Source organism: Saccopteryx leptura, chromosome 1 (assembly GCF_036850995.1).
Source record: "Saccopteryx leptura isolate mSacLep1 chromosome 1, mSacLep1_pri_phased_curated, whole genome shotgun sequence".
In the NCBI taxonomy this organism is placed as follows: Eukaryota; Metazoa; Chordata; class Mammalia; order Chiroptera; family Emballonuridae; genus Saccopteryx; species Saccopteryx leptura.
This window is the reverse complement of record NC_089503.1, coordinates 216611340-216638435: the sequence shown is the minus strand read 5'-3', so window position 1 is coordinate 216638435 and position 27096 is coordinate 216611340. Positions and strand designations below refer to the sequence as shown.

General features: G+C 44.0%; 1 protein-coding gene across 5 annotated transcripts in view; it reads left to right on the top strand.

Moving 5' to 3' along the window:
• Positions 1-27096, top strand: part of NR3C2 (nuclear receptor subfamily 3 group C member 2) — a 313921-nt gene that overhangs the window by 239251 nt on the left and 47574 nt on the right. For all 5 annotated transcript variants that reach the window (XM_066386221.1, XM_066386228.1, XM_066386215.1 and 2 more), the window contains exons 5-6: positions 15780-16130; positions 17415-17559. In XM_066386221.1, coding sequence (XP_066242318.1) covers positions 15780-16130; positions 17415-17559 — 496 coding nt within the window. The remainder of the gene's footprint in view (positions 1-15779; positions 16131-17414; positions 17560-27096) is intronic.

Below are 27096 nucleotides of genomic sequence, written 5' to 3'. Positions count from 1 at the left end.
CAACAAATTAACAAAAAAACTAATGTGAGGTGTTGAGGCGCTTTGCATCGCCTATTATTTTTTTAATATCTGGCTCTACTTGTAGTAGCTATTCTTAACACAGCCTCCAAATGTAAATCATTCAATCTTGATCTTGTTGTACTTTTATTTAGATTAATTAAAGAAAAAGTTTGTTCACAAATATGAGTTGAGCTGAAGATTAATAAATAAACATTCCTTGGCATGTTTTTTTAAATTTCCATATTTTCCATTATTCAATTGCTTATAAAAAATTGCACAGGTGAGTACAAAGGTTGTAAAACTTTATAATGGAATATTTTTAAAAAATAAAGAAGTATCGCAATTCCATTCAACCAATTATTGGAAGTTAACCCTAGATTAGTCACACGTGGAATTCTTTTCCGTGTATCACTATCTTCTTAAAATATCTCGATTTCCAATAATCAAAGATGCTTCCGCTTCTGAGTAGCTGAGATTTTAACTTTCATTGTTGTACAATGGTTAGATATCGTAGTTTATGTAAAACGATTTAAAAGTACCACTTATTTCATTTCCACAGTGTGTGGTGTGGAGAATATTAAAAATTTAATCACGAGCCACATAAACTAATTCCACGGGCTGCATCCGGCCTGCGGGCTGTATGTTGGCCATGCCTAAGTTAGACAAGGATAATCTTCATTTCATCATCTCTGGCCTTATGCTTTTCTTCATTTTTTAGATGCTTTATTAGTTGAACTCTATTATATTATTTCTATTCAGCCTTTAAAATATACGTACCTTTTAATAATTATTTTTTTTGGAAATAAGTAAATTAAAATTTACTTAGGGACATAGAGTTGAAATTATATATAGCCATATTTGGAACTTTTAAGTTGTCCAACTTCCTGGATAGTACATCTGAAGAGAGTTTCTTCTCCAAATTTCTAACCTTTCCTCACTTTTTTCTTTTTTCTTTTCTTTTTTTTCTTTTTTTTTTGTATTTTTCTGAAGTTGGAAACGGGGAGGCAGTCAGACAGACTCCTACATGCGCCCGACCAGGATCCACCTGGCATGCCCACCAGGGGGTGATGCTCTGCCCATCTGGGGCGTTGCTCTGTTGCAACCAGAGCCATTCTAGCACCTGAGTCAGAGGCCACAGAGCCATCCTCAGTGCCCGGGCCAACTTTGCTCCAGTGGAGCCTCAGCTGTGGGAGGAGAAGAAAGAGACAGAGAGGAAGGAGACGGGGAGGGGTGGAGAAGCAGATGGGCGCTTCTCCTGTGTGCCCTGGCCGGGAATCAAACCCAGGACTCCTGCACGCCAGGCCAACGCTCTACTGCTGAGCCAACCGGCCAGGGCCACCTTCCCTCACTTTTTTGTAATATATCTCTTCCACATAAGAAGCTGGTTGATAGTGGGTTCCCTGAAAATACAAGATTAAAATTTGTTTTCCCAACATATGAACTAAATACCAAAGAAAGAAAACATGGACAACAACAGCTGTAAATATTGAAAATAATTTATGTAAGTGATTTCTTAATTAAACTAATGCACACAAAATGTTACAAAGCTCCCTGGAGATCGTAGCTTACGCCGTATACTTGTACCGTGAAGGCAGAATGAGGACAGTTCTACATGGACAGGAGCAGGAGCAATCCCTCCCAATGCTGGGTGTTGTGAAAAACTGAGTGTTTATTCAGATACCTGCCTTTAGGGGCTTCAACTCATTTCTGAATGCATGTGTTATAATGCACTGGCTTGAAATCACAGGGCTTTGATAGTCAGGTCTACAAAAGTTACTCAATGTCTTCTTGAAGTTTACAATTAGAATCATACATGGCAATTATTAGGTCATGTATTAAGGCATATCTTCTCTAAGGTCATTATGAAAATGTGGATGACCCTCGACACTAATAAGACACAGCTCACAGTCATACACTGTGGGTCGGCTAAAGATGGTCAGCAGGAGTCATGGATTACTTTATTTTCCAATTTTGATCACTTATGATAATCCTAAAGAAACTTATTTTTGAGCAAGCTCGAATTCCATTTGGATGGTATTGTGTTTACACCAAATGAAACAGGTATTTAAGTGGTTGTTAGATGGCCTGGGCCCTAGGGAGAGGTCTTTAGTCTCTCCCTCCTAATTTCCATAAAGTGCCTTGCAGCCAAGACTATAAATAAATGTAAACAAACGTTTCATTGAGCAAATGTGTTTTCACAGGTTTCTCTGAGCCCCTCCTATATAAAAATTCCCTGCTAAAAGGCCACTAAACTTGAAATGATGAGGCTGAGTATATATACCTTCTCTTCCGGTGAGAATCCTGGGCAAGCCAGTTTATCTTTCTGGAACTTTATTTCTTGTGATTTAAAATAACGACATTAAAGTGATTGTGTGTGTGAGAGAGAGAGAGTGGGATGCCCCTTGTGGTTCCAGAAAGCTGATTTCTGTTGGACTGCTCACAATTATGGTATCTAAATGTTGAATTGATGATGATTCTATAGGGCAGGAAAAGATCACAGCTTTTCTCTGCATCCCCAAGGGCCAGGGTCAAGGACAAATATGTTTCCTGTCATTCCACCCACAGAAAGGATCCCATGCTGATGTGTCTAATTCAGTGATACTAACTGGACCCTAAAATGAGGGATGTTGAGTGCAGTTCTAGGAAGTTAAAGAAGTAAAAAGCTGCTTTGTTATTCGCTTCTTTTTCATCTCTCTTTGGACTCTCTGAATTAAAAGTGACAGGACTTTCTGCCCTCTACTTGGCTTGATGCTTCTTGGAGAATGGCTGTTATTGGACTAAGGCAGGGTTGAGCCTTGGCTGGAATTGTTTTCCAGATAGTCTAGCCTGGCTCATTGGCATTTGGAATACAATCAGACATCCCTTCTCTCTGTTTCCCCTAAAAGCTTTGTTAAAGAATGGTGGCTACAGCCATCACATTAATCTAACCAGTTTGCAAGGTCAGTAAAGTGTTCATTTACTTATTTGCACCTTTCTCGCCCTTCATTTAATAAGCACATGCTTAACACCACTGCATGCCATGAAATAAAATGCTTTGACAAGTTCTAAGCATGATAATCCAGAAACCAAACAAATAGAGAGTATATCACTGTGTTCTGTAGGGACCTTCCTTCTCTATGATCATATCTGTAAAGGAAAGGTATTTGATTCTCATAATCTCTAATCCTAACTGGGGGCCCAAGTAAAATACCAAGGTTATAGGCTTCTATTATCCACACTCAATGATTATGGAGGTTGAAAATTGTGTTTTGTGTGGTATGTGACTTAGAACCACTTCATCCATTTGAAAATCATAGCATGAACTGGGCCTTAACCCACATCAGCAGTGAGGAGCTGACTCTTACTCAAGACCTTTGCCCTGGTATGACAGCGTGAGCCACCCTGTGACACCAGAAGAGGTTTGTGTCAGCTCTGTCAAATAACAGTGACATCTGTCATCGAAGGCACCATTCCTTCTTCAGAGCTGCATGCACGAGTGTTAAAATCCCAGCATGCCAGCAGGCTCTGTTTTAAACGAAGGGGAACCTATCTTTGGAACATAAGCAGAATACCGATAGCAGTTTGTGAGAAGAAACAAATAACAGTTTTTGTTTAATCTCCTTATTGTAAATGGGATGCTACTTTGAAAATTACTAGCAGAGTCTTAAGTGAAAATTGCAGAGTTCTCCTTCTTGAAGCTCTGCAGTGGCCTCCAGGAGGCTGTCTTCCCAGGGCAGTGCACCTCCCCGCTTTGATAGAAAGTGCTGACTTGCCCTGGCTGGTTGGCTCAGTGATAGAGCATCTTCCGGCTGCATGAAAGTCACAGGTTCGATTCCCAATTAGGACACACAGAAGTGACCATCTGCTTCCCAGCCTCTCTCCCATTCTGTCCCCCTCTCCTCCTTCCCCCTCCCCTGTCTCACTTTCCCGCAGCCATGGCTGGAATGGTTCAAGCAAATTGGCCCTAGGCACTAAGAATAGTTCCATGGCCTTACCTCAGGTGCTAAAATAGCTCGGTTGCTGAGCAACAGAGCAGTGGCCCCAGATGGGCAGAGCATTGCCTGTAGGGGGCTTGCCAGGTGGATCCTGGTCAGGGTGCATGTGGGAGTCTCTCTGCCTCCCCACCTCTCGCTTAATAATAATAATAATAATAATAATAATAATAATAATAATAATAAAAGAGTGAGCAAGCTGACTTGTTTCTGCCTGAAATGTTTCCATCCCATATGTGAAAGAAAATGCAGATTATAGGGAATCACTGGAAATAAATGAACACTTAATGTGTTCCACATCCTAAAAGTTTTTTTGTTGTTGTTGTTTTTTTTTTGTATTTTTCTGAAGCTGGAAACGGGGAGAGACAGTCAGACAGATTCCCGCATGCACCCGACCGGGATCCACCCAGCACACCCACCAGGGGTCGACGCTCTGCCCACCAGGGGGCGATGCTCTGCCCATCCTGGGCGTCGCTTTGTTGTGACCAGAGCCACTCCAGCGCCTGGGGCAGAGGCCAAGGAGCCATCCCCAGCGCCTGGGCCATCTTTGCTCCAATGGAGCCTCGCTGCGGGAGGGGAAGAGAGAGACAGAGAGGAAGGAGAGGGGGAGGGGTGGAGAAGCAGATGGGCGCTTCTCCTGTGTGCCCTGGCCGGGGATCGAACCCGGGACTTATGCACACCAGGCCAACGCTCTACCACTGAGCCAACTGGCCAGGGCCTAAAAGTTTTTTTTTTAATGAGTTAGCAAAACATTTATTAAGAACTTAAATTCTCTCTTGGACCTTTTTTTTTTAATTTATTTAATGGAGCTAAGTAATGTAAATTTGAAGACCACTTTTGCAACTTGAATAGAAAGCATACTCTTCAAAAGAGTTTATGCAGCCTGCCGTGCTGAGCGAGGTTTCAAGGGAGTCACCAAAGCACTGGCAATGACACGGGGGCTGAATGACCAGAGCCGAGAGGCCAGGCGTCCGTGCCCACCCTGGCCTGGGTCTGCCAGCAGCGGTGCCCTGAGCCCACCAGCTGTACCAGACAGCACCAGAGCGCCTCACAGCGTTTCTGCACCAGCCGTGTGCACAGAGAAAAGCTGGAAGGAAAACACCAGAAGCAAATACAGGAGAATCACTTATTCAGAAAAAGCCATTTGGTTTGGCTCAGCTTTATCCGGGAGTTTCCAGACCAATTCAGCCTGTATCCCGAAGAGATCTCAGCCTAGAAAAATAACATTTTTTTTTTCAAGTAACATGCATCCTTGGCTGCCATTAATTCTTAATTTAGTCTCATTCTGATAATGTCAGTAAAATAAAATGTGAGTAAATATTTTAAGTAAACTAAAATAAAAATTAAAAGTAATAATATATATTTTAAATATGTAAAAGCTATATGTAAACATGGACATTTGTTTTCTCTTTCCTTGGGCCTGATTAGTTACACACTCCCAACTTGAGTGGCATCCTGTTAACATGTTAACATGTACTTACATTATACTCATCCTTTCTGATGTTAGTGTTCTAACATGAAGGTTTTTTTTAAATGCTGCTTCTTTGTCTTGCATTTGGAAAATGCAAACTCTAGTTCTTAATACTGGAGTAATAGTACTCAAAAATACAGAATATTTTCTGTGTCATGCAAACTGAGAAACTCATTTTTGTATCAGTTCATTGGATTTTTACTTTATATATGGTTATCTGGCTTGCCAGTTCCTTTTCATACTGAGCAAAAATTTTAAGAATTATTAATATTTAGTTATAATCTCAACATTTTGTAGACTCAACTACAACCTTGTCAGTTTACCTTTTGTATAAATAATGTAAAGCATTACTTATAATTTGATTTTATGTCAAGTATGCTGCTAACTAATAGCTTTTTAAAAATTAAAACTATACTCCCTGGCCGGTTGGCTCAGTGGTAGAGTGTCGGCCTGGCGTGTAGAAGTCCCGGGTTCGATTCCCAGCCAGGGCACACAGGAGAAGTGCCCATTTGCTTCTCCACCCCTCCCCCTCTCCCTCTCTCTCTCTTCCCCTCCCGCAGCCGAGGCTCCATTGGAGCAAAGATGGCCCGGTCGCTGGGGATGGCTCCTTGGCCTCTGCCCCAGGCGCTAGAGTGGCTCTGGTCGAGGCAGAGTGACGCCCCGGAGGGGCAGAGCATCGCCCCCTGGTGGGCAGAGCGTCGCCCCCTGGTGGGCGTGCGGGGTGGATCCCAGTCGGGCGCATGCGGGAGGGGAAGAGAGAGACAGAGAGGAAGGAGAGGGGGAGGGGTGGAGAAGCAGATGGACGCTTCTCCTGTGTGCCCTGGCCGGGAATCGAACCCAGGACTTCTGCACGCCAGGCCAACGCTCTACCACTGAGCCAACCGGCCAGGGCACACAGGAGTCTGTCTGACTGTCTCTCCCGGTTTCTAGCTTCAGAAAAATACAAAAAAAAAATTAAAACTATACTGATGAAGCTCTAAGTAATTATAATATTTTACAGAAAGAATATCATGCTAAGAAGTATGAAATATTTTGAAAGAAATTGATATTGGATATAAAAGTAGTCTGTATATTTTTTTCATTCCACTCCATAGCTTTTACTTCTTATGTACACAAATACTCATCATAAAAAAATCTTAAATTAAATTCAGGCAGCATCCTTACTCGCTTTACAATTCTCGGACACGTCCAATTTCTAAGGTTGCTGGCTACAATTAAATGGAGCAAGACGAGGGCACCATTGCAGTCAAGTAGTAGCAGACACTGAGAGGAAATACAGAAGAATTGAAATGTTCCTAAAAAATGTTCAGGCGCCTGACCAGGTGGTGGCACAGTGGATAGAGTGTCGGACTGGGATACAAAGGACCCAGGTTCGAGGCCCCAAGGTTGCCAGCTTGAGCACGGGTTCATCTGGTTTGAGCAAAGCTTACCAGTTTGGACCCAAGGTCGCTGGCTTGAGCAAGGGGTTACTCAGTCTGCTGTAGCCCCACGGTCAAGGCACATATGAGAAAGCAATCAATGAACAACTAAGGTGTTGCAATGAAAAACTGACGGTTGATGCTTCTCATCTCTCTCCGTTCCTGTTTGTCTGTCCCTATCTGTCCCTCTCTCTGACTCTCTCTGTCTCTGTAAAAAAAAAAAAAAAAAAAAAGTTCAGGCAAACACATGTTGAGGCATTACATTTCCGAGGTTCTTTAAGAGCTTATTTAAGGAGAATTCTGCAAAAATTTAAAAAGTAAAAACTCCATTACCTAGTGCCTTGGTCAGCAAACTGCGCTCGCAAGCCACATGTGGCTCTTTGGCCCCTTGAATGTTTAGCAAAGGCCAGCTTAGGAGTACCCTAATTAAATTAATAACAATGTATCTACCTATATAGTTTAAGATTAAAAACTTTGGCTCTCAAAAGAAATTTCAGTGGTTACTGTTGATACCTGGCTCTGCTGACTCATGAGTTTGCCGACCACTGCCCTCGTGTAAATAACCTCCTAAGGTATCTGTTGGCTAAACTCATATATATAACGGATGTGATGTTGCCTAAGCTAGATCCTGCTTAGCCACCTCGCCAGTTGCGGGAGGTGTGCGTGGGAGCCTTCTTCCTGTGAGTTTGCTGCCTACCACGTGTTCCAGCATCTGACCAGTTCTCTTCTGCCTGAGATCCTTGTGGATTGCACTTGGACTTGGGAAGGCACAGTAAATTAAAATGGGTGCTTTGGTCTGGTTTCAGGTCACTGCCTCCTGCCTCTTGCTCATGCCTTGTTTACCCTTTGACCTTGTTAGAACAGTAATGTTTCTTCATAAAACATTCTTAATGAGACTATTTACCTGGCATACCCAATAAGATCGTGCTTCATGTAATAAATCCTCTGCTCAAACATATGCCAAGAAGGCAGCTCTTGCAGCTGTTAAAGAATTAACTTTTTAACTGAGAAAGGGACCTTTGGCTGGGCGGCCACAGCTATTTTCATGGTGCTTATTTTTCTTATTTTAAATATAAAACTAAGTAAAAGTTTTCTTTTTTTTTTTTTTTTTGCTTATTTGTTCATGTTTTGTTTTGCATACACACATGATATAGTTATTTCCAAAGAATAAGACTTTAAGAGGCAGGTAATTTGTACAGTTAACCTTTGAACAATGCAGGAGTTGGGGTGCTGACCTCCAGTGCTGTTGAAAATCCATATTTAAATTCTAACTCTCTAAAAGCTTAATTACTAATAGCCTAAGGTTGGCCGGAAGCCTTACCAATACCATAGTCAGTTAACACATATTTTTGTATGTTGTATGTAGTACATACTGTATTCTTAGAATAAAAATTAAGCTAGAGAAAAGAAGATATTAAAATCACAAGGAAGACAAAATTACACTTATACAGTACTGTCTATATGTATTGGGGAAAAATCGTGTGTAGGTTGACCCATGCCATTCAAACTCATGTTGTTCCAAGGTCAACTGTATTTTCTAAAAAATGCTCATTTGGTTTTAAAAGTACATCTCTGAAGAACTCGTCTATTATTTGCAATGGGACTTACAGACTTTCTTTTTAATCAGAAGCAGCGAGTTCTTCCCCCCAAATATTCTATTACTTATAGAGACTGACTGGTGTGATTCCTGCCTGCTCTGGTTTCTCCTCCCATCAGAATGAAGGTGTCATAAGAAGGAGGGAAAGCGGAGAGCCGGGGTAATGTGCTGCAGCAGCCCCCGGGGATGCAGAAGTTGACTGTCGTGCCCAGGGATTGAAGAGAAAACCTCTTGTGGATGGTACAGGTTGTTGTAGACCTCCGAGTAAAAAAGACTGATCTCTTCCATAGAGGTTATCCAGTCATAACCTTGTTGATAATTTAGAAGTTGTTTGAACTCGAGGTCCTTTCCACACTCTTTGGACCCCCTGATTTGATGTCATCTTTAAAGTAACGGGGTTTCTCTCTTCCGTTTTTGCATATCATTGTAATAAATCACCTTCTCCTCATTCTAATTATCACAGTAACTGATAGAGCCATCCTTGGGACCCTGTGCAGTGGTGATAACAAGGGTACCTACATCCTAGGGCACTTATGAGGATTAATTGGGACAGTGTTTTTAAAAGAGGCTGTCCTGGCACATGACACACAGATTCTCAGTTAATAAGAACTCTTTACTATTGCTGTTTTCCCACTAATGCAATTATATGCTCTCAGGATTAGGAGACACTAAAGAGACTATTTAAATACAGAACAGAGTGAACGGAGCTGTAACTTACAGTGGTGAAGACATTTATTTAAAAAGGCGGAGTGACTGCTGGGCACGGGGTAGAGGTGTTTTCCCCGCGATGCTGGACTGTCTTCTAGGCATGCGATCTGAGATCACAGTATTTGCCCTTTATATGAATTTTGTAAAAATATTTCTAGAACTGTCTCTTACCACACTGAGAAGTGTAAGGGATTTATTCCTGCTTTTCAGACAAATACGAACCAGAGAAGTTCCTTTCAGTCAAATGAAAGGCTGGACGGAGCCGAGGTCTCTTACTTCCATGGGATGGTCACTGGGATCCGGTGACTCGTGAAAGCCCGTTGTCCTGCCCTCGGGCGGGACTGCATTCAGGCCGGCAGGGTACCTGTCCCTTTCTCACTTCAGAGTGTTTGGAAAAGAATTCCCGTGCTCTTACCAGTAGTGCATTGCAGGATCTCTCTGTAACTCATTCCAGAACTCTTGGAGGACATGATGGCAATGTCTGATCTAAATCCCTTCTTCTGCCCTTTAAACACTTGATATCTTCTCTCGACTTCAGTGGAGAGAGAAGAGATGCTCACCATGTTTTGCCAAATGCCTTAAGTTTTGAAATTGCCGTTTGGTTTCTCATATCCCTCACCTTCTACCCGAGGGGTGAGTCCCAGTCTTTTTCCACCTTTCTTTCCCATAAGCAATTTTTTGTCCAGAGCTTTGTGAGTGGGGGGTCTACATTTTGGGGTTCCCTGCCAAGGCTCCCTGGAGGTCTATGTGGGCACAGCCACGGCCAGGCCCAAGGAGGAGGTGTCCCCATAATGAGCCTGTGTCCACCCTACCCGCTGTGCGCCATCAGCAGCCTCACTGCCTCCCCCTACTGGCAGGTCTTCGGAAGTAGAGCCAGGAGGAGCTTTGGACCTACAGTGAGGGCTGAGCACCCTGCCGCTCCGTCCAGGGGCAGCCTCTCTACAGAATACACACCTAGCTAGGGTTTCAGTGGAAGAGCCCCCTGCCAGCTTTCTCCTTCACCTGGAGGCTGTCACTAAGACACTGTTTCTCCGACATCCCGATGCCTCCTCTTCCAAGATCCCTTCCTGGTTGAGTGCCATCCCAGCCTGGCCAGAGCCCAGGTGCCTCACCTTTAAAACTCGGGCCCAAGACGGAGCCCTCCCCAGACTCGTCCTCAGGTGTGCCCACATTCCTGAGTCTGACTGGCAATACATTTAAAAAGGAATATAATGACAGAAACTATAAATGCCATAAGAGCAATCCTGGCGATCACGGGTCTTGCCCCAGAAGTTCCTCGCAGGTAGACGCTGGCTCCGCCCCTTTCAGACTCCCACTCTCCAGCAGGGAAGGTATCAGAGTGTATCATTGGAGGTTGTCTCCCAGAACCTTGTTACTCTGCAGAACCAGTGGACTACTCTTCCCACTCCCTAAGATTCCCTTCAGTCTCTGCTCAGATTCGGCTGCAGGTCTTAGGGACTGGCCTATTAGGGATGTCCTTAACTTTGGGTGGATTCCTACAAAGGAGCAGAGTCCAGTCCACGAGGGCTCTCCATGTGATCTGAATCACAACGAAAGCACACCAGGGCTCAGTGAGAGTTTGTATGAGGGGTAAAGTAAGTGTGAGCTCCCATGGAAAAATAAAACATCTTCCCCCTGCCATTGTCTGACTCTGGCTACATGGTTAGTAGTACCACTGCCTTGCAGTCCATCATAGCTTCATAAACCAAATAACTTGCTTATGTATTGATCCCTCTTTTCCACGATTGCAATCTCGGGTACAGGCTCAGCTCTTGCTACTCAACATGGCACTACTCACAAAGCCAGGGTACTTTCTACACAGTGGATAGATATTATTGATAGTTATTCACTAAGTAATAGTCAAACGTATCCTACAACAATGGCAACAAAATGATCTTTATTAATGATATAAAGATACCTATGGACTCTGTGCACATTGAAGTTTTAGATAGGGAGATCCATTCATTTGAAATGTCTCCCCCCCACGTTTATTGAGATTATGATTGACAAATAAAAATGGACATATTAAAGGTATACAATGTATTATTACTACACCTGTGTGATGATTATCCCAGTCAGGCTAATTTGTAATATATCCATCACCTCACATAGTTTTACCACCTTGTGTATGCGTGGTCGTCAAAGGTTGGCTTTGAGTTTGCTTTAGCGCGTTCTCTATGGGAATAAAATCAATAATGCCTGTTAATTTGTAGAATTATGTTGATTAGTGTGAGATTATTTAGAGATACTTTTTTTTAAACACCCTCTTTTCAAGTTTCTTAGCTTCTCAGGGAGTAGTTCTCAGCCAGTTGCAGTGGACCGTGGACCTGACCCTAGTCCTACTGTGTGTGTCGTCTTGAGAACCATAGATCCTCTTTTTTTATTAGTAAAAATGAGAGTTTTGTCACTAAGTCAATTATGTTTGTAGAAAGATGAATGTTTCTTCTTTTGGTTTCATGAAAAAATAACTTGGTTGCACCGCCCCCCCAAGTATATTTCCTCTGGAATGAGAAAGGCCAAGAGTAGTCATGCAAATGAAGAGGCTGTGGGGAAAAGGAGTGTGTGACTGGGTGCGGATGACATGAGAAATGGTCTGAAAGACAGACGATGGGGCGGAAGCTGCGATTGGCCTGTGTGTTTAAGCCAGTGATTCCATTTGGCCTGTGAACAGAAAAATACGTGTTTTCATAGAACCTCAACATATCCTCTCTGTAATCGTGACTGCCAAGACCTAACATGCCAAGACATGGCATGAAGTATTTTCGAAATGACAGAATTCTTTCTCACTTTAAACTTTTCCAGTGAAATGTTGTGATTGAAAACATTCTGTATCAAGTCTTTTATTCTATCCGAGGGGGGAGGGAGCTGTGCTGATTTGCTGATTTGCTGATTACCCATCTCTGAGTCGAAAGAACCTTTCATTGAACTCACTTGAGAAAGACAGCGATGGAAGCACGTGAACCCTGTCGATCTCATCACTTCACTGTGGGAGGAAAGGATGATAGAATTCCTAGCCGGCCGTCATTCTGCACACCAGTAGTTTGCCAGAGGATGCATACCCAGTTGTATGAGCCTCAGGAGGTAGAGCAAAGCAGAAAGGAAGTCTTGTCACGCCATGTTTCATGGCTTTTGTGACTGTTGAGCTCCCCATTGGGAATTTTCCACAATTTTTATAGGGCCCCACCAGACGCTCCCTGCTTGGTGTTGCACATATGGTCCAGGAGAGGAAGCCAGCCTCCCTGCAGCACAGCTCCTGGGGGAAGAGTCCGGGAGAGTCAGTGGAGTTCTGATGCCCAGCCAGGCTAGGAGGAAGTGGCTGTCAGGATGCTGCTAGTCATTAAGGACTTGGCACCTGAGGGTGTCCTACCCGTGTACTGGTTACTATAACATCCAGGTAGAACAGGTGAGACTCCTGGAGCTGTAAGTGGATCTGGGAGACATTTACAGGCTTAGTAATGCACACTACACAAGCACGCACTCATGCACGGACAGGAACACATGCACACTTACACAACTGTTGCTGGCAGTTGAGAAATAAAGAGTGATTCCAACCACCTGGGAGCATGAGTACCCAAGCCCAGTGACCATTAACTTCGAGTTTAAATAACTAAGGTGGTAGGAAGTGATAGACCCAGTATTGTTGTTCACGAATGCTTTGAATGAAAACTTGCTCGAGTAACTTTGGCGAAAGATTTTGCTATGTAATTAGAACACTTCTTAAATATACACTTGGATTTGAAGTTTGTGCTAACCTTAAAGTATAGAAGATACAAATTAGATGAAGAGTACAGGATTGAGAGAGAGTGCCTGGCATAGAAGTTCAGAGTGTAGGCTCTGAGCCACAACTGAGTTCTAAGTTCTAACCTAGCCTGGGCTGCAGCCTGGAAGCGCTCACCTGTCTGCTACAGTTTCTTCACCTGTAAAATGGAAACAATATGCCTAATCATATTTCCAAACTGTGCTTAGCATGTAAGTGCCCAGTACACTTAGTTTACTGTTATTTCAGTGATGACATTTCAAGAGTAATAACCCTAAAAAATGGATCATCAGACCAGAGAAATTCTGAAAAGGAATATTAATTAATTCAGAAATTTTATCTTAAAAATCTCAGAAACTTGCCTGCGTTCCCTACATGGAAGTAAATTAATACTTAATACATGTAATCATTAAGGCTTGAAAATGAAATAAATTTAGTCAGCAAACATTGAGTACCCATGAGCCTCCTGGAGAATGATGTCAGAGGAATACAGGAGGCATGATCAACTCTCAGGGGCTTTGATTTTAGAGTACAGCGTGTGTTAGAAAAACAGCATAAACTTGTCATGCATTTTAGGAAGGCTGTTCTGAGCACTATAAGTGTGATTAATATGTAACCTCACTTCCATGCTTTCAGAAAAGACGTTGGGTGCACACACTTGGCTGAAAAATCTGCACTCTGAGTATTTATTATCTTGAACTGTTTAAGTAAATATAGATTATTACTCAATTCCAAGTGTCCCCCACATATTCACAAAATCACAGCATAAAGTTAAATGTAACTGAAATGCGAAACATAATGTTGATAATCTATCTGCTCAGGAGGTTATGCTGCGGGCCACAGTTTAGTGCAGAAATATTAGAGGAAATATTGAACATTCTTCTTCGTGGTATTTCATAGCATTGACCTTGAATCGGCCTTGAGAATAAACATAGTGTTATAGACCTAAGGCCTTAAACAAATGTGAATTTTATCATTAATTTGCAAGCAAACATCACTGTTAATAAAGTTTTAAAATATCACCCTAGGCTATGTCTAGTCAAATCAAAGTGTGGTTATCATTAGATGTCGTCTTATAAAAGATGAGGACATTTTAATGACCTGAGACATTTTTAATATTTGCAAAATGATGGGAAAGAAGGGAAGTAACATTGAAATGTTATTTCAGATGTGAGTGGTGATTTTCAGTGTTCTTATGTTTCTCATCCATTTAGCTTTCTGTGAGATGGAAGAGGAAAGCACTGTCATCTCACTTTTCATCTGAGAGTCCGCTGAGGCTTAGAGAAAAGTTTATGGGACGCAGAGGCAGTTCCTAGTGTCTGATTCCCAAATGACCAGGATATTGCTGTTAAGAATTTAACCCCCCCCCCAAAAAAAAAAAAAGAATTTAACCCAGACTCTTTACCGAGTCATTCATTGGCTAGCATTTTGGATTAGCTAGGTGTTTGGTTCTTTTCTTTTCTTTCTCTGTTTTGCTTAGTTTTTGAGGCATTTGGTTATTTTTTTTCTTTCATTCATTCATTCATTCATCCATCCATCAGAAGCATCTTGGTTACCCACTGTATGCTCAGTCCTACTGGGCAAGACTTTGCTGCAGCTTCCCTTAGCATATATGAGTTTGATACATCTGCTTTTCATTCAAACAATTTTAAAAATCAGGTTTTTCTGACACAATTATTTTTTTTTGTGACAGAGAGAGACAGAGAGAGAAAGAGAGAGGGACAGAAGAGACAGACAGGAAGAGGGAGAGATGAGAAGCATCAATTCCTCATTGCAGCAACTCAGTTCATTGATTGATTGCTTTCTCATATGTGCCTTGACTGAGGGGTGGGGGTTACAGCAGAGCTAGTGACCCCTTGCTCAAGCCAGTGACCTTGGGCTTCAAACCAGCCAACTTTGGACCATGGAGTCATGTCTATGACCCCACGCTCATCTTATATTAAAAACAAAGTGCGTAACAGATTTTCAAAGAAGATAGTCTGTGTGTGTTGATGTAACTTGCAATCTGAATTTTTTTGTAGCATCAATTCCTGTACATTTACTAGTTAGTTGTCAAGTTTGGAATCTTCTGGATACTTCATTTCTTACCATGTGTTATGTTACTTTGGGGTTGATAGCTCTCCCGTTCATTCAGTGGAAATCTTTTAGATCACTTTTGCTCGGCATGGCGTTTGCCAGAGTGCGCAGGCCTACACAAGGGGAGGAACACCCAATCTTTGTGGTTCTGCCGTTCACAACGTAGCAGGGGCTGCAGGGCTGGCAGCATTGCACAAACTACTCGGCATAAGCAGGGGCTTGTGCAGGGAACTCAGAGGAAGGGTGAGAAGCAGGGAAGAGGAGGCAGTAGAGGGGCCAGGGAAGGCCACTTAGAGGGAGCAGGGACGGCACAAAGACAACAGACTCCGTCAGCCATCCTCACGCTTGTTGGCAACCCTCCGGGGGATAATAAGTGGGAATTGTTGACCAACCTAAGATTCAGTGGAGGCATATGTAATTTATTAGCATATGAAATGATCTGTCTTTCCTCTGAACTTATATGTCTGTTTTACATGTACTTGCTGTGTGATCTCGGGCAGATTCCGTAACCCTTCTGGCCTCGGTTCCTTCATTATAAAATGAGCATCAGAAGAGTAGCTACTCATACAACCATTAAATTGGTTCATTTTTTTAAAGCATGGGGACAGGGCCTGGTATTGAAAAAATACTGGAACGGTATTCTATCAGTATCGTAAGTCATCTTTAGAGGAAAGGCAAGCATTAGCCAATATGGTAAGTCAATGTTTGATTGTCATTTATCTCATGTAGTGTGTCTCTATCGTGATTTTAATTTGCTCTATCACTTACCATTTCTTAACAGCCCGAAAGTCAAAGAAGTTGGGAAAATTAAAAGGGATTCACGAGGAACAGTCACAGCAGCAACAGCCCCCACCGCCACCCCCACCACCCCAGAGCCCCGAGGAAGGGACGACCTATATTGCGCCCGCAAAAGAGCCCTCTGTCAACACCGCACTGGTTCCCCAGCTCTCCACAATCTCACAAGCACTGACGCCTTCCCCGGCGATGGTCCTTGAGAACATCGAGCCCGAGATTGTGTATGCAGGCTACGACAACTCCAAACCAGACACGGCCGAAAACCTGCTCTCCACCCTCAACCGCCTCGCTGGCAAACAGATGATTCAAGTCGTGAAGTGGGCAAAGGTAATTCCAGGTAGGATTGCTTCTCCTTTCATGGTCTGCATTAGGGCAACATACCGCACCATGTCTATCCAACAGGGCATTCGGATCGGAGGTAGCTTTCTCTTACATCCTGATAGCAGGTCTTTAATATCTGATTAATCGAGTGTGTAGCAAATATCTGGTCAGAGTACTCACTTCTCCTGAGCAGACAGAGTTCAGGGTTCTGTTGTTAACATAGTACACATTTCTTGTGTTGATGACTGCAATGAAAAATTTCTTCCCAGAAATACAAGTAAGGTAAAAAATACATTCTGGTCATGAAAGCACAGCCTGAACCTGTTACTAGAAGCTTGTAACCAGGGATAATCTAACCAGACACCAAGTAAACCAAGACCCATCTAATAAGTTGTACGAGCCCCTGAAAGTCCATTCCTTCTAAAAAAACATTATCTTACCTCCCGCACCCTTTAAATTGGCCTTGAAATTCCTACTTCAGTCCTTTTTTATGCTATAGGGTTTTATTAATAAGGCCCCTATTAATCTACAGAAACATCACTTAGAATTGCTGTCATAGTCCCAGTTCCTTTATCCAAAGCAGTTTCTTAAATGCCCTGTAGTCAACCAGCCACCACAAGAGGAAAGATCCTGGAAAGCTCTGATGACCGTTTCCTGGACGAGGAGCTTCCCCAGCTGAAACTCAACAAATGAAAGAATAGCATGATGTCACCGGGAATATAGGGCCTGGAATAAGGAACCGACAAAGGGCATAAGGCCCAGAAAGGAAGCCTGGGATGGGCGGGACAAGTGCCAAGGGATGCTTTTCCTACTTCAGAACTTCTATGAAGTCTAGTGCTATCCCAGACCGTGGGAAGCAAGGAATAATACTTTTTCAATCACAGTAAACTCATGGAAAGTGAAATCTTCCATTAGTACAGATATGTAGTAGTTGATGGTTAATAAATTATCCTTTATGTTAGTTAGCATAACTAATTGACAGTAGGATAAAGAAGTTGTGCAGGCTAATAGAAATTCTTTCAGGCTAAGGGTTTTAGAACAACACCCACTATGAAATGGCCTGAACTCCCCAGTTTCATTTGTCCTGGCTGTGCACCCACACTGAGAAATTAGGGTGGATGGAAATGAAGCTTTGAACAGGGCCAGGCCTTGGGGGAAGGGGTGCTCTGTCAATGGCTGTAGGATTGATTTGAGCCTGTCAGAGAAATAAAGGTAGCTGTTCGGTGGTTGACTTAAGCTTCTTCCTGGAACGTGCTTAAATGCTAAGTGTATTTCTGTGATTAATTGTTCTGTTCTTCAGGATTTAAAAACTTGCCTCTTGAGGACCAAATTACGCTAATCCAGTATTCTTGGATGTGTCTGTCATCATTTGCCTTGAGCTGGAGATCGTACAAACATACGAACAGCCAATTTCTCTATTTTGCACCAGACCTAGTCTTTAATGAGTAAGTACCTATTAATTAGCCTTCATTAAATAAACTGCAGTTATTTGTTACTTTTTTTATTATTTCTAAACAGATATATGTTTGTAAAAGAATCCACTGATATTTTCATTTTTAAGAGTAAAAACTATCTTTTGAGAATTTAAAAATGACTTTTTACCAAATTATCATGCACATGCCTGAATATATATATAAATCAGCATATAGAAATCTCACATAATAGTATGTGGGAATTGTCCCAAAAGAAAGATGATCCAGTTGGCTCCAAAAATTTGACTGGTACAAAGCCACGATTAATAGAAAACAGTCTCTTTTAGTATCAACTTCAGTTGAGAAGACTGTCTAATTTCTAGGAAATGTGAGTGTATAAAGTGCTGGTCTTTATGTGTATTCATATAATGGTTCTTTTGTTAACAGTATACAGCTGCTCGATGTGTTTTCATGACAATCATAATTATTCTTCTTTGCAGTCATAAGAGAAGCCAAAATGTTATTCTGTAGTGAAACATTTTTAGTTTCATGATGCACGTTCAAAGATTAGAAAAAAAACGTTGCAATAGATTTTTCTTTGGCCACGAATTCCTTCCTATGTTTTAAGTTCACATTTTAATACTGTTTGTATTCCACATGAGCACATTTCGTCTGTTTATATCCAGTGGTGCTTCTTTGTAATTGTTGGGTCAAGAAATACAGAAAATAAAAAGGAATGCTTGAATTATGAAGTGAACCGCAGCCATATTCTAACAGATGGTTCTCTCTAGAGATATGAAAATAGGGGTTTTCAGTGGGGAAGGAGGCAGATGAGAAATAGATTGATGATAAAGGAAACAAAAGCAATGGAGAAGATGAAAAGTGGACATGCAATGCTAAGATCCTGAAATTGTACCAGTACTGAGTTCCCTAGGAGTACTGGTTCACCCAGATACTACTGTGTTCCGTGGACAGCTTCCTTCTGAGATAAATCAGGAACATAGGTTGTCGTTCTCAAGGTGACCCTTTTTTGGCCATTACAAAGAAGAATTGTCCTTCTGCATAAATTCTCACCAGAAATATGAAGTGAGGCCAAACAACTGATATGCACATTCTAATTTACCTGTTTTCCTCACAATCAGTGGATGTTGTTAAATAATAAGCCTGTTTTAAAATATGGTTTATACACAGAGATATAGATAGCAGGACAGCAAATCCTGGGGGGGGGTAGGGAGTTGGGGGGAGAGGGACAAGGGAGGGTGTAAAGGGGGACATGGGTGGGGGTGAAAGAATTATATTCGGTGGGACACTTGAATCCAGGCAAACACAATAAATTAAAATTAATAAAAACTAATAATAATAAAATAAAATATGGTTTATAGATGAAAAGAAAACCATATTAAAGAGAATTTATCTTTTGAAAGGAAGTATGGGTAGATTAGACTCTCTGTTAGTGTCATCCAGCATGCCTTCATTTCATTTTGGCAGAAGATTAAAATGATCCATTTCATTTCATTTAGTCCATAAATTTTTGTTATAAAATATATATAACAAAATTTTCCATTTCCATCATCATCGGTGTCTCAGGCAGTGGCACTGATTGCATTCTCATTGCTGCACCAACATCACCCTCCCCATCTCCAGTTCTCTTTCATTATCCTTATAATGAGCGCTGAGCTCGTGAAGCCACAACCCCACATCCACCCCTTCCCCCAAATCCTGATCACCTCCAGCCTGTGAATTGGCCTGTTCTAGGGATTGCCTGAAAGTGGAATCATACGTGCCCTTTTGTGTGTGGCTTGTTTCACTTAGCACATCTTCACCTTGTTGTATGGCATGTATCAGATTGCCGTTTCATGGCTGAATGCTCTTCCGTGGTTTGTATATACAGCGGATGCTCGTTGTTTATACAGAGTCTGTACTTGTGAAGTTGCCTCTGTCTATGTTGATTTGCAACCCCAGCGTCAATCCTCGTGGCACTGCGGGGTTGATTGCAGGCGTGCACAGGGAGGCAGACTGTGTAAGTTGCCCAGTGTGTATGTTTCAGCTGAGACCGCCATCTTGCTACAGCTTTCCTGTTATAAGCAAATGTCCTTTCTGTGACCTATTTAGTGCCACGGTTTTTCATTGTTGTGTTTTTCATTGGTGGTTTCACTGCTTAAAATGACTCCTGAGGCCCTGGCTGGTTGGCTCAGTGGTAGAGCGTTGGCCTGGTGTGCGGAAGTCCTGGGTTCAATTCCCGGCCAGGGCACACAGGAGAAGCGCCCATCTGCTTCTCCACCCCTACCCCTCTCCTTCCTCTCTGTCTCTCTCTTCTTCCGCAGCCAAGGCGTCATTGGAGCAAAGATGGCCTGGGCACTGGGGATGGCTCCATGGCCTCTGCCTCAGGCGCTAAAGTGGCTCTGGTCGCAACAGAGCGATGCCCCGGATGGGCAGAGCGTCGCCCCCTGGTGGGCGTGCCGGGTGGATCCTGGTCGGGCGCATGTGGGAGTCTGTCTGACTGCCTCCCCGTTTCCAACTTCAGAAAAATACAAAAAAAAAAAAATGACTCCTGAGTGTTGTGCTGAAGTCTAGTGTGCATTAGATCTCTAGGACTTATTTATCTATTAGTTGCAAGTTTAAACAGCATCTCTCTTATCCCCCCCACCCCCACCCCACCCCGAGCCCTGACAACCACTATTTCACCCTGTTATTACAAGTTTGGCTTTTGTAGATTTTACATACACAGCAAGTGATACTTCCTGTATTTGCTTTCTCTGGCCGATGCCTCTCTCAGTAGGTATGGAGTGGCACCTCGTTATGGTTTCGATTTGTATTTCCCTATGTTGGGACTTTTTCAAGTGCTTATTTGCCATGTATATGTCTTCTTTGGAGAAATATCTATTCAAATCCTTTGCCTGTTTTTAATTGGGTTGCTTGTCTTTTTGTTCTCAAGTTGTAAGAATTCTTTATATATTCTGGATAGTAGACCCTTAATCCACGGTTTGTCTATGTCTCCCATTCTGTGGGTTGTCTAGAGAACATCCTTTGATATACCTTTAAAATTGAACTTTTTCATTGTAATGGAGTCTGTTTCTCAATTTTTTTTTCTTTTGTCCCCTGTGTTGTTGGCATCATCTGTTTTAATTGTGTGCAAACCTCCAAGTGCACGGGTTTCACACAAAGTGCAAAACTGTAAGAACCCTTTTAACAAGTGAAACTTAGGAGAAAGCACTTTATATTTGAAGTCTGGGAGAGTTAATGTCATTAAAGACTTTTGGAAATAAATAAGAAACCAGAAAAAAGAAAAAGTTTATAAAGTTTTTATGCATTTATCTGTTCTAGAAAATACTGATAAACTGGAAACAACAAAAATTGCTTTCTAATGTTATAAGTCATTTAAATGTTTGGTGTTATATAATATTTGTTTCCTATTCTTAGAACTTTTGACCTCAATTCGAACTTAGAGTTCTGTAAGTTTTTTTTTCAACCAGAAAGAGAGAGTGGAGCTGTGTTTTTCGGGGGAGAGGCTACTCTCAGGAAACACTTGGAGATGACATAAAGCATTTAAGTCAGATTGAGCTTAATGTGGCAGCCGTATTACAGGGTGCTATGACAGGCCCTGTATTTTTCAGGGAAACCACTAAGTTACAGAAGATGGCTTCCACCTAAAGCCTGAATGTATATGCGTGCTTCTCATCCTGCATCCATTCAAGGAGTATTTACTAACTGGCATCAATGTTGTAAGCAGTAGTTTTAGAACAGTGAAAAAATATATATAGTTCTTGTCTTATGGATTGTAACAATCTAATGGGAAGAAAGCAATCATTCAAAGAATCGTAAAGTTACTCTTGTGGTAAGTATTGAAAGGAAAATTGCTTTGAGAGCAAGCAGTTCATCAGAGGTATTGATCTGGTCAGGAAAGATGTCCCTGGATTGACTAAGCTAGTGTCAGCCAGGTGAAAGAGGTATAGGAGGAGGAGAGTTGACTTAGGCTGCAGCACCCGCATGTGCAAAGGCCCAGTGGCAGGAAGGGCCTGAATGGAAGACATTGTAGTGATGGATACTGAGAGACATGTTGAAGGGTAAAATCAACAGGAATTGCTGCTGGTTGGATTCTGGTGGAGATTGGAGTGAAGGTAGAAGTAAATGTCTAGAATGACTTCTAGGCTTCCGCCTTAAGTGCAAGGTAGGGTTTGGTTGGGGAAACTCCCTGAAGTAGGGAACAAAGAGAGAGAACCAGGATTTGGCAGGGAAGAGTAAGGGAGGCCAGTTTTGGACATGCTATGGTTGAATTGTCTTTGAAACATTACCCAAGAGGAAACATTGCAGAGGCAGATATTTATACAGGTCAGGAACTTAAACTAGGGTCTAGGCTAAAGGTACAAAGTTTGAACACATTTTAGAGGTGGAGGTTAAAGAAGAAAGATAGGAGAGTGTTAAGTCACGAATTCCAAGAAAAGAAAGGGTTTCCAGATAGGAAGTGTGGCTCCTAATGTTAAGTGCTGTCGTGTTCCCAGGGCGCTGTGAACTGGAAAGCTTGAGGCCTGCCTCACCCGTTGTCTCCCAGTACATTGCACGTTCATCTCTGCTGAACCTGTCCCTCTGCTCTCCCTCAGCCAGCACCTGCACCGCTGTTCTGTAGCCTTCCACCAGGGCGAAGGCAGCAATCTGGCACTTTGTACCAGGGAGGAGTGTGTGCCATCCATTCTGTGGGGGGGATTCGCCCAAGTGGTCCTCTCTTGCTCTCCCACCCCCCCTCGACTGTGAGACCACCTCTCACCTGCATTAGCTGCTCTTTTTTGTAGGTGTCTTTATCCTCAACCCCCCTCCCTTGTTCCACTGGTACCCGCCCTGTGACCTCACGGACTCTGTCTAATCATTGTGTATGCCCAACTCCTCCTGTTGTGTCGAAGGTCACCTTTGCCAAATAAATGAATTGTTGAACAAATGAACCAGACAGTCTATTATACATCTAGAAGGGGCTAAGTTATCCTTTCCAGTTATGAGGATGAAGTTAATGGTAAAAATTGTGACACGGGGCTGCCTCTGTTTCACAAACAGCATCGCTCAGTTTAAAACAATCATTAGTGTTTGTCTTCAGCTGGGAAACAGATCTGACAATTCCCTGAAATCTTACCCTTCGGCTGTATCCTAGCAATATGGAATTGGAGGGAAGGTGGGGAGTAGGGAATGATTAAGGAAAACATTCTTTCCAATTCTTCTTTTATTAAATATTGTGGTGAAGATATGACTTAATACTTTAAATTAGCCTAGAACTTTTCTTATAAACTCAAAACTTTTCAAATATGTATTAAATGATTAATTATTCCATTTTTACCTTGAAACTGCTTATCATATCTTGCCCCAGATCGCTGCCAGTATTCACACTTCTTATGAATTCAGTACACATATTAAAACTCCTATTGAAGCCCATAATGAAATTTCTTCAAAATGCTTCCTTTTGTATTAACTTCTAAAATGAAGGTTCAGTGTTACACTCTCTTTGAAGACTCAGCCAGTACTTTTGAATTAAAAATATGTTTCAAAGCAGGTTTATATTGTCTCAAGTTGGAGCCCGATGAAAAATGTGTGTTGGGCCCTGGCCGGTTGGCTCAGTGGTAGAGCGTCGGCCTGGTGTGCAGAAGTCCCGGGTTCGATTCCCCGCCAGGGCACACAGGAGAAGCGCCCATCTGCTTCCTCTCTGTCTCTCCTTCCCCTCCCGCAGCCGAGGCTCCACTGGAGCAAAGATGGCCCGGGCGCTGGGGATGGCTCCTTGGCCTCTGCCCCAGGCGCTAGAGTGGCTCTGGTCGCAACAGAGCGACGCCCCAGAGGAGCAGAGCATCGCCCCCTGGTGGGCAGAGCATCGCCCCTGGTGGGCGTGCCAGGTGGATCCCGGTCGGGCGCATGTGGGAGTCTGTCTGACTGTCTTTCCCCGTTTCCAGCTTCAGAAAAATACAAAAAAAAAAAAAGAAAAATGTGTGTTGGGGTGACCTTTCACTGCCTTCTTACTTCTGAGCCCTTTATCACTCTGTTTGACCAATTGCTGGTAAAAGAGAGAAGGTTTACATGTTACTGTCACTTCCTGACCCCCTCCCGGGTGCTCTGACGATCTCCAAGAGGAAAGGTGAGTTCAGTTGGCACCGCCCTCCGGGTTTCGTGCTGACTGTGCAACAGCAGCCAGACTAGGTTGTCAGTCATCTCAGGCCGTGTGTCGTGGAGTACTGTCCATCCATGCCATGTCCCCTGCAGGCGCTCACTGTGCTGTCGTGATGCAGTTGTCCTTAGTCAGGGCTTCCCAGCAATTCTGCCCACAGGACAGTGCCCTGATGGTCCCTCTGCAGCTGAGGTCCTACAGCTCCTGCAGGCCTGGCTCTTCTTACTCATGCCTCATGTTCCGAGGCCGCGTGTCCCAAGGCCACCATGTTCCAGGGCTGTGTTTAAGCAGGGACCAGAGTGTCCTGCTGGGGGCTAAGGGTGGTTGGAGTTAGAATGTGGCCCACTCTGCTGTGCTGTCCAGAGGCTGGCGAAGGATATTTCTGAGCCACTAGAGGGGACTTCTGAGCCTGGACTCTTCCCCCAGCAGGGTCAGGGCCTGGGCCAGTGATGGGTGAGGGACAGGAGCTCTGCTGACGGGCCAGGATGGAGGATGGAGCCTGGGTCAGCTTACCTTCCCTGGCTCCATTTGTTTTCCCTTCTCTATCTCCTTTCTGCTTTTTTCAAATACATAGGATTTTCTCCTGCCCCTCTGCTCTCTGGGACTGGGCCCTGGGTTGTTTCCCGGCTCTGACAGCCTCCTTTTCCTCCCCTCCCCTCTCTCCTCTCTTCTTTCCTCCTCCTTCCTTTCTTCCCCCTCACTGTCTCTGTCTGTCTGTCTGTCTGTCTCTCTCTCTCTCTCTCTCACACACACACACACACACACACACACACACACACACACACTCCCATCACTGAGATTTCCCTAGTTCTTTTTGTTTTGTTTTTGCTGGGGTTTTTTTTTGTTTGTTTGTTTGTTTTTGTATTTTTCTGAAGTTGGAAACGGGGAGGCAGTCAGACAGACTTCCACATGTGCCCGACCAGGATCCACCTGGCATGCCCACCAGGGGGTGCTGCTCTGCCCATCTGGGGCGTCGTTCTGCCGCAATCAAAGCCATTCTAGCGCCTGAGGCAGAGGCCACAGAGCCATCCTCAGCTCCTGGGCATACTTTGCTCCAATGGAGCCTTGGCTGCGGGAGGGGAAGAGAGAGACAGAGAGGAAGGAGAGGGGGAGGGGTGGAGAAGCAGATGGGCACCTCTCCTGTGTGCCCTGGCCGGGAATCGAACCCGGGACTCCTACATGCCAGGCCGACGCTCTACCACTGAGCCAATCGGCCTGAGGGAATAAACTTTGAGAGAAAAATAAACTCCTCTTCCGCCCCTTCTCTGCGTCCCTGTGGAAACCAGCACGGGACCAGATCCGCAGCGGACAGGCTGAAGGGAGGAGCACTCCCCTGGGAGGGTGCATGTGCTGGCCAGTACCCCGTCACCCCCACAACCAGTTTGAGAGTCCTGACCAAAGAAAGACAATGTCCCAAATAGTAAATGGTCCATTCCTGCAGGCGCCGAAGCATTGCAGAATGGAGTCCTCTTTCTTTTACGCAGAGGTGGTGTACGGAGGACATGTTGTCACCTGTAGGGGGCTCCACAGAGGGAACCCGAGAGGATGGTGGAGAGGGGCTGCAGAGATCCGCTGAGTTACAAAGAGTGTACAAGCCATCCACTCAGAATGCGCGGGGCGGAGGAAGGGTGGGCACCGTCCCCCAAAGCAAGAGGTCTTTTCTGCCCTTCTGTGTTCTTTTTTTAATATTTATTTTGTTTTTCGATTACGGTTGACATGCAGTGGTATATTAGCTTCAGGTGTGCAGCACAGCGGTTAGATACAGTACTTGTATAACTTGCGAAGCGGTCCCCCAGCCCCCACAAGCGGAATGCCCGCCTGACGTCGTGTGCAATTACTACAGTCCAGTATTCTCGCCCACATTCCCTGTGCTGTACTTCACCTCTGCGAGACTGTGACTGTTCTGTGAGCCCCTGCGTTTCCACTGGTCACTTTTTGTCTAATGAACCTAGCATAATGATCCAAAGTAGAGTTGGAGTAAAAAGATGCTTCCAGACATTTCCAGCAGAGGCGTCAGTGGGAGGGAAACTTAATGAACCAGGCAGCTTGGCTGTAGGTCGCCTTCTGAGTCAACACTCCTATGAAGACAAGGTCCTGATAGGAGCACACCAGCGGCTGGGACTGTCCCTGCCTGGGAAGGAGGAGAACCCGGGGCAGAGTAGTATTAAAGAGTAGGACCGCAAGTAGACTTCCTACCTCACTTCTTGACCCGTTTTCTTTTTGCCGACCCCTGCCTCTCCTGTTGGACCACTCAGGAGAAGGACATTCATGCTGTTAGTCCATTCATCCAACAAACGTTTTGTTGAGCAACTTCAATATATCGAGCGCTGTTCCAGGCTCTGCGAATCCAACAGTGAATGCGCTATGGAGCTTACCCTCCAGTGGTGGTGGTAGGGGGTGGGATCAGGTCAGTGGAAAAAGTGAAGGTGGCCCAGCCCTGTGAAGAAAGGCCACCTGCTGTGGCCCTGAGGAATAGGGCTTAGGCAGCCTGCTTGTCATCCTCTGCTGGTTGTATGTAACTGTGGGAAAGTAGTATTTTTTTTTTTAATTTTTTTAAAGATTTTATTTATTCACTATAGAGAGGGGAGAAAGAGAGAGAGGGGGGGAAGAGCAAGAAGCATCAACTCCCATTTGTGCCTTGACCAGGCAAGCCCAGGGTTTTGAGCCGGCAACCTCAGCGTTTCCAGGTTGACGCTTTATCCACTGCACCACCACAGGTCAGGCGGGAAAGTGGTATTTAAGATGGGGTGTGAATGTGTTCTCTCAGAGGACATACTAGTGGCATCGGTGGCCGCAGAGGCCCCCTTTGGGTGCTTTAAAGGGTCCATGCTTGTTCTCGGCCCAGCGCTTCCCCTTGGGTGTTTGCTCTGTGCAGGAGGGTGGCTGCTTCTCACCATCTGGTGGCAGCTGTAGGATTCCTGGTTCATGCTGCTTTTGCCTGACCCATCAGATCCCGGGTTGACAGCCCCCACCCACTTCCTGTCATGGGTTCACGTGTTCGTGTTGTTTTCTCCCCAGTAGAGCTCCCCCCACACACACACATCATGGTGGCTCCGTGGGGGCGGAACTGGACCTGCCCGGCTCACCTCTGCAGCACCACCCCCTAGCATCCTATCTGGCATTAGTAAGTGTATGATGAACTAATTAATTTTAAAATGCTGTTTTCAGCATTGCTTCCTGCTGCTTCTCTGCATGAACTGTGCACCAGCCAAATTACACTTTCTCTTCCCCTAGTCCCGTCTGCCTCCCGCAGCTCACTGCCCAAAACTTCACTGTCCCTCTCGAGCCCCACCCCAGGGGACACTGTTTCTCTGATGACGTCTTTTACCTTCAAGTCAAGAGTGGCCTTTTCCTCCCAAAATTCTTTTCTGTGTCACGTATTCAGTGCTTTATGTGTTCTATATAGCCATTTCACTCCAGAGGGGCTATCAACT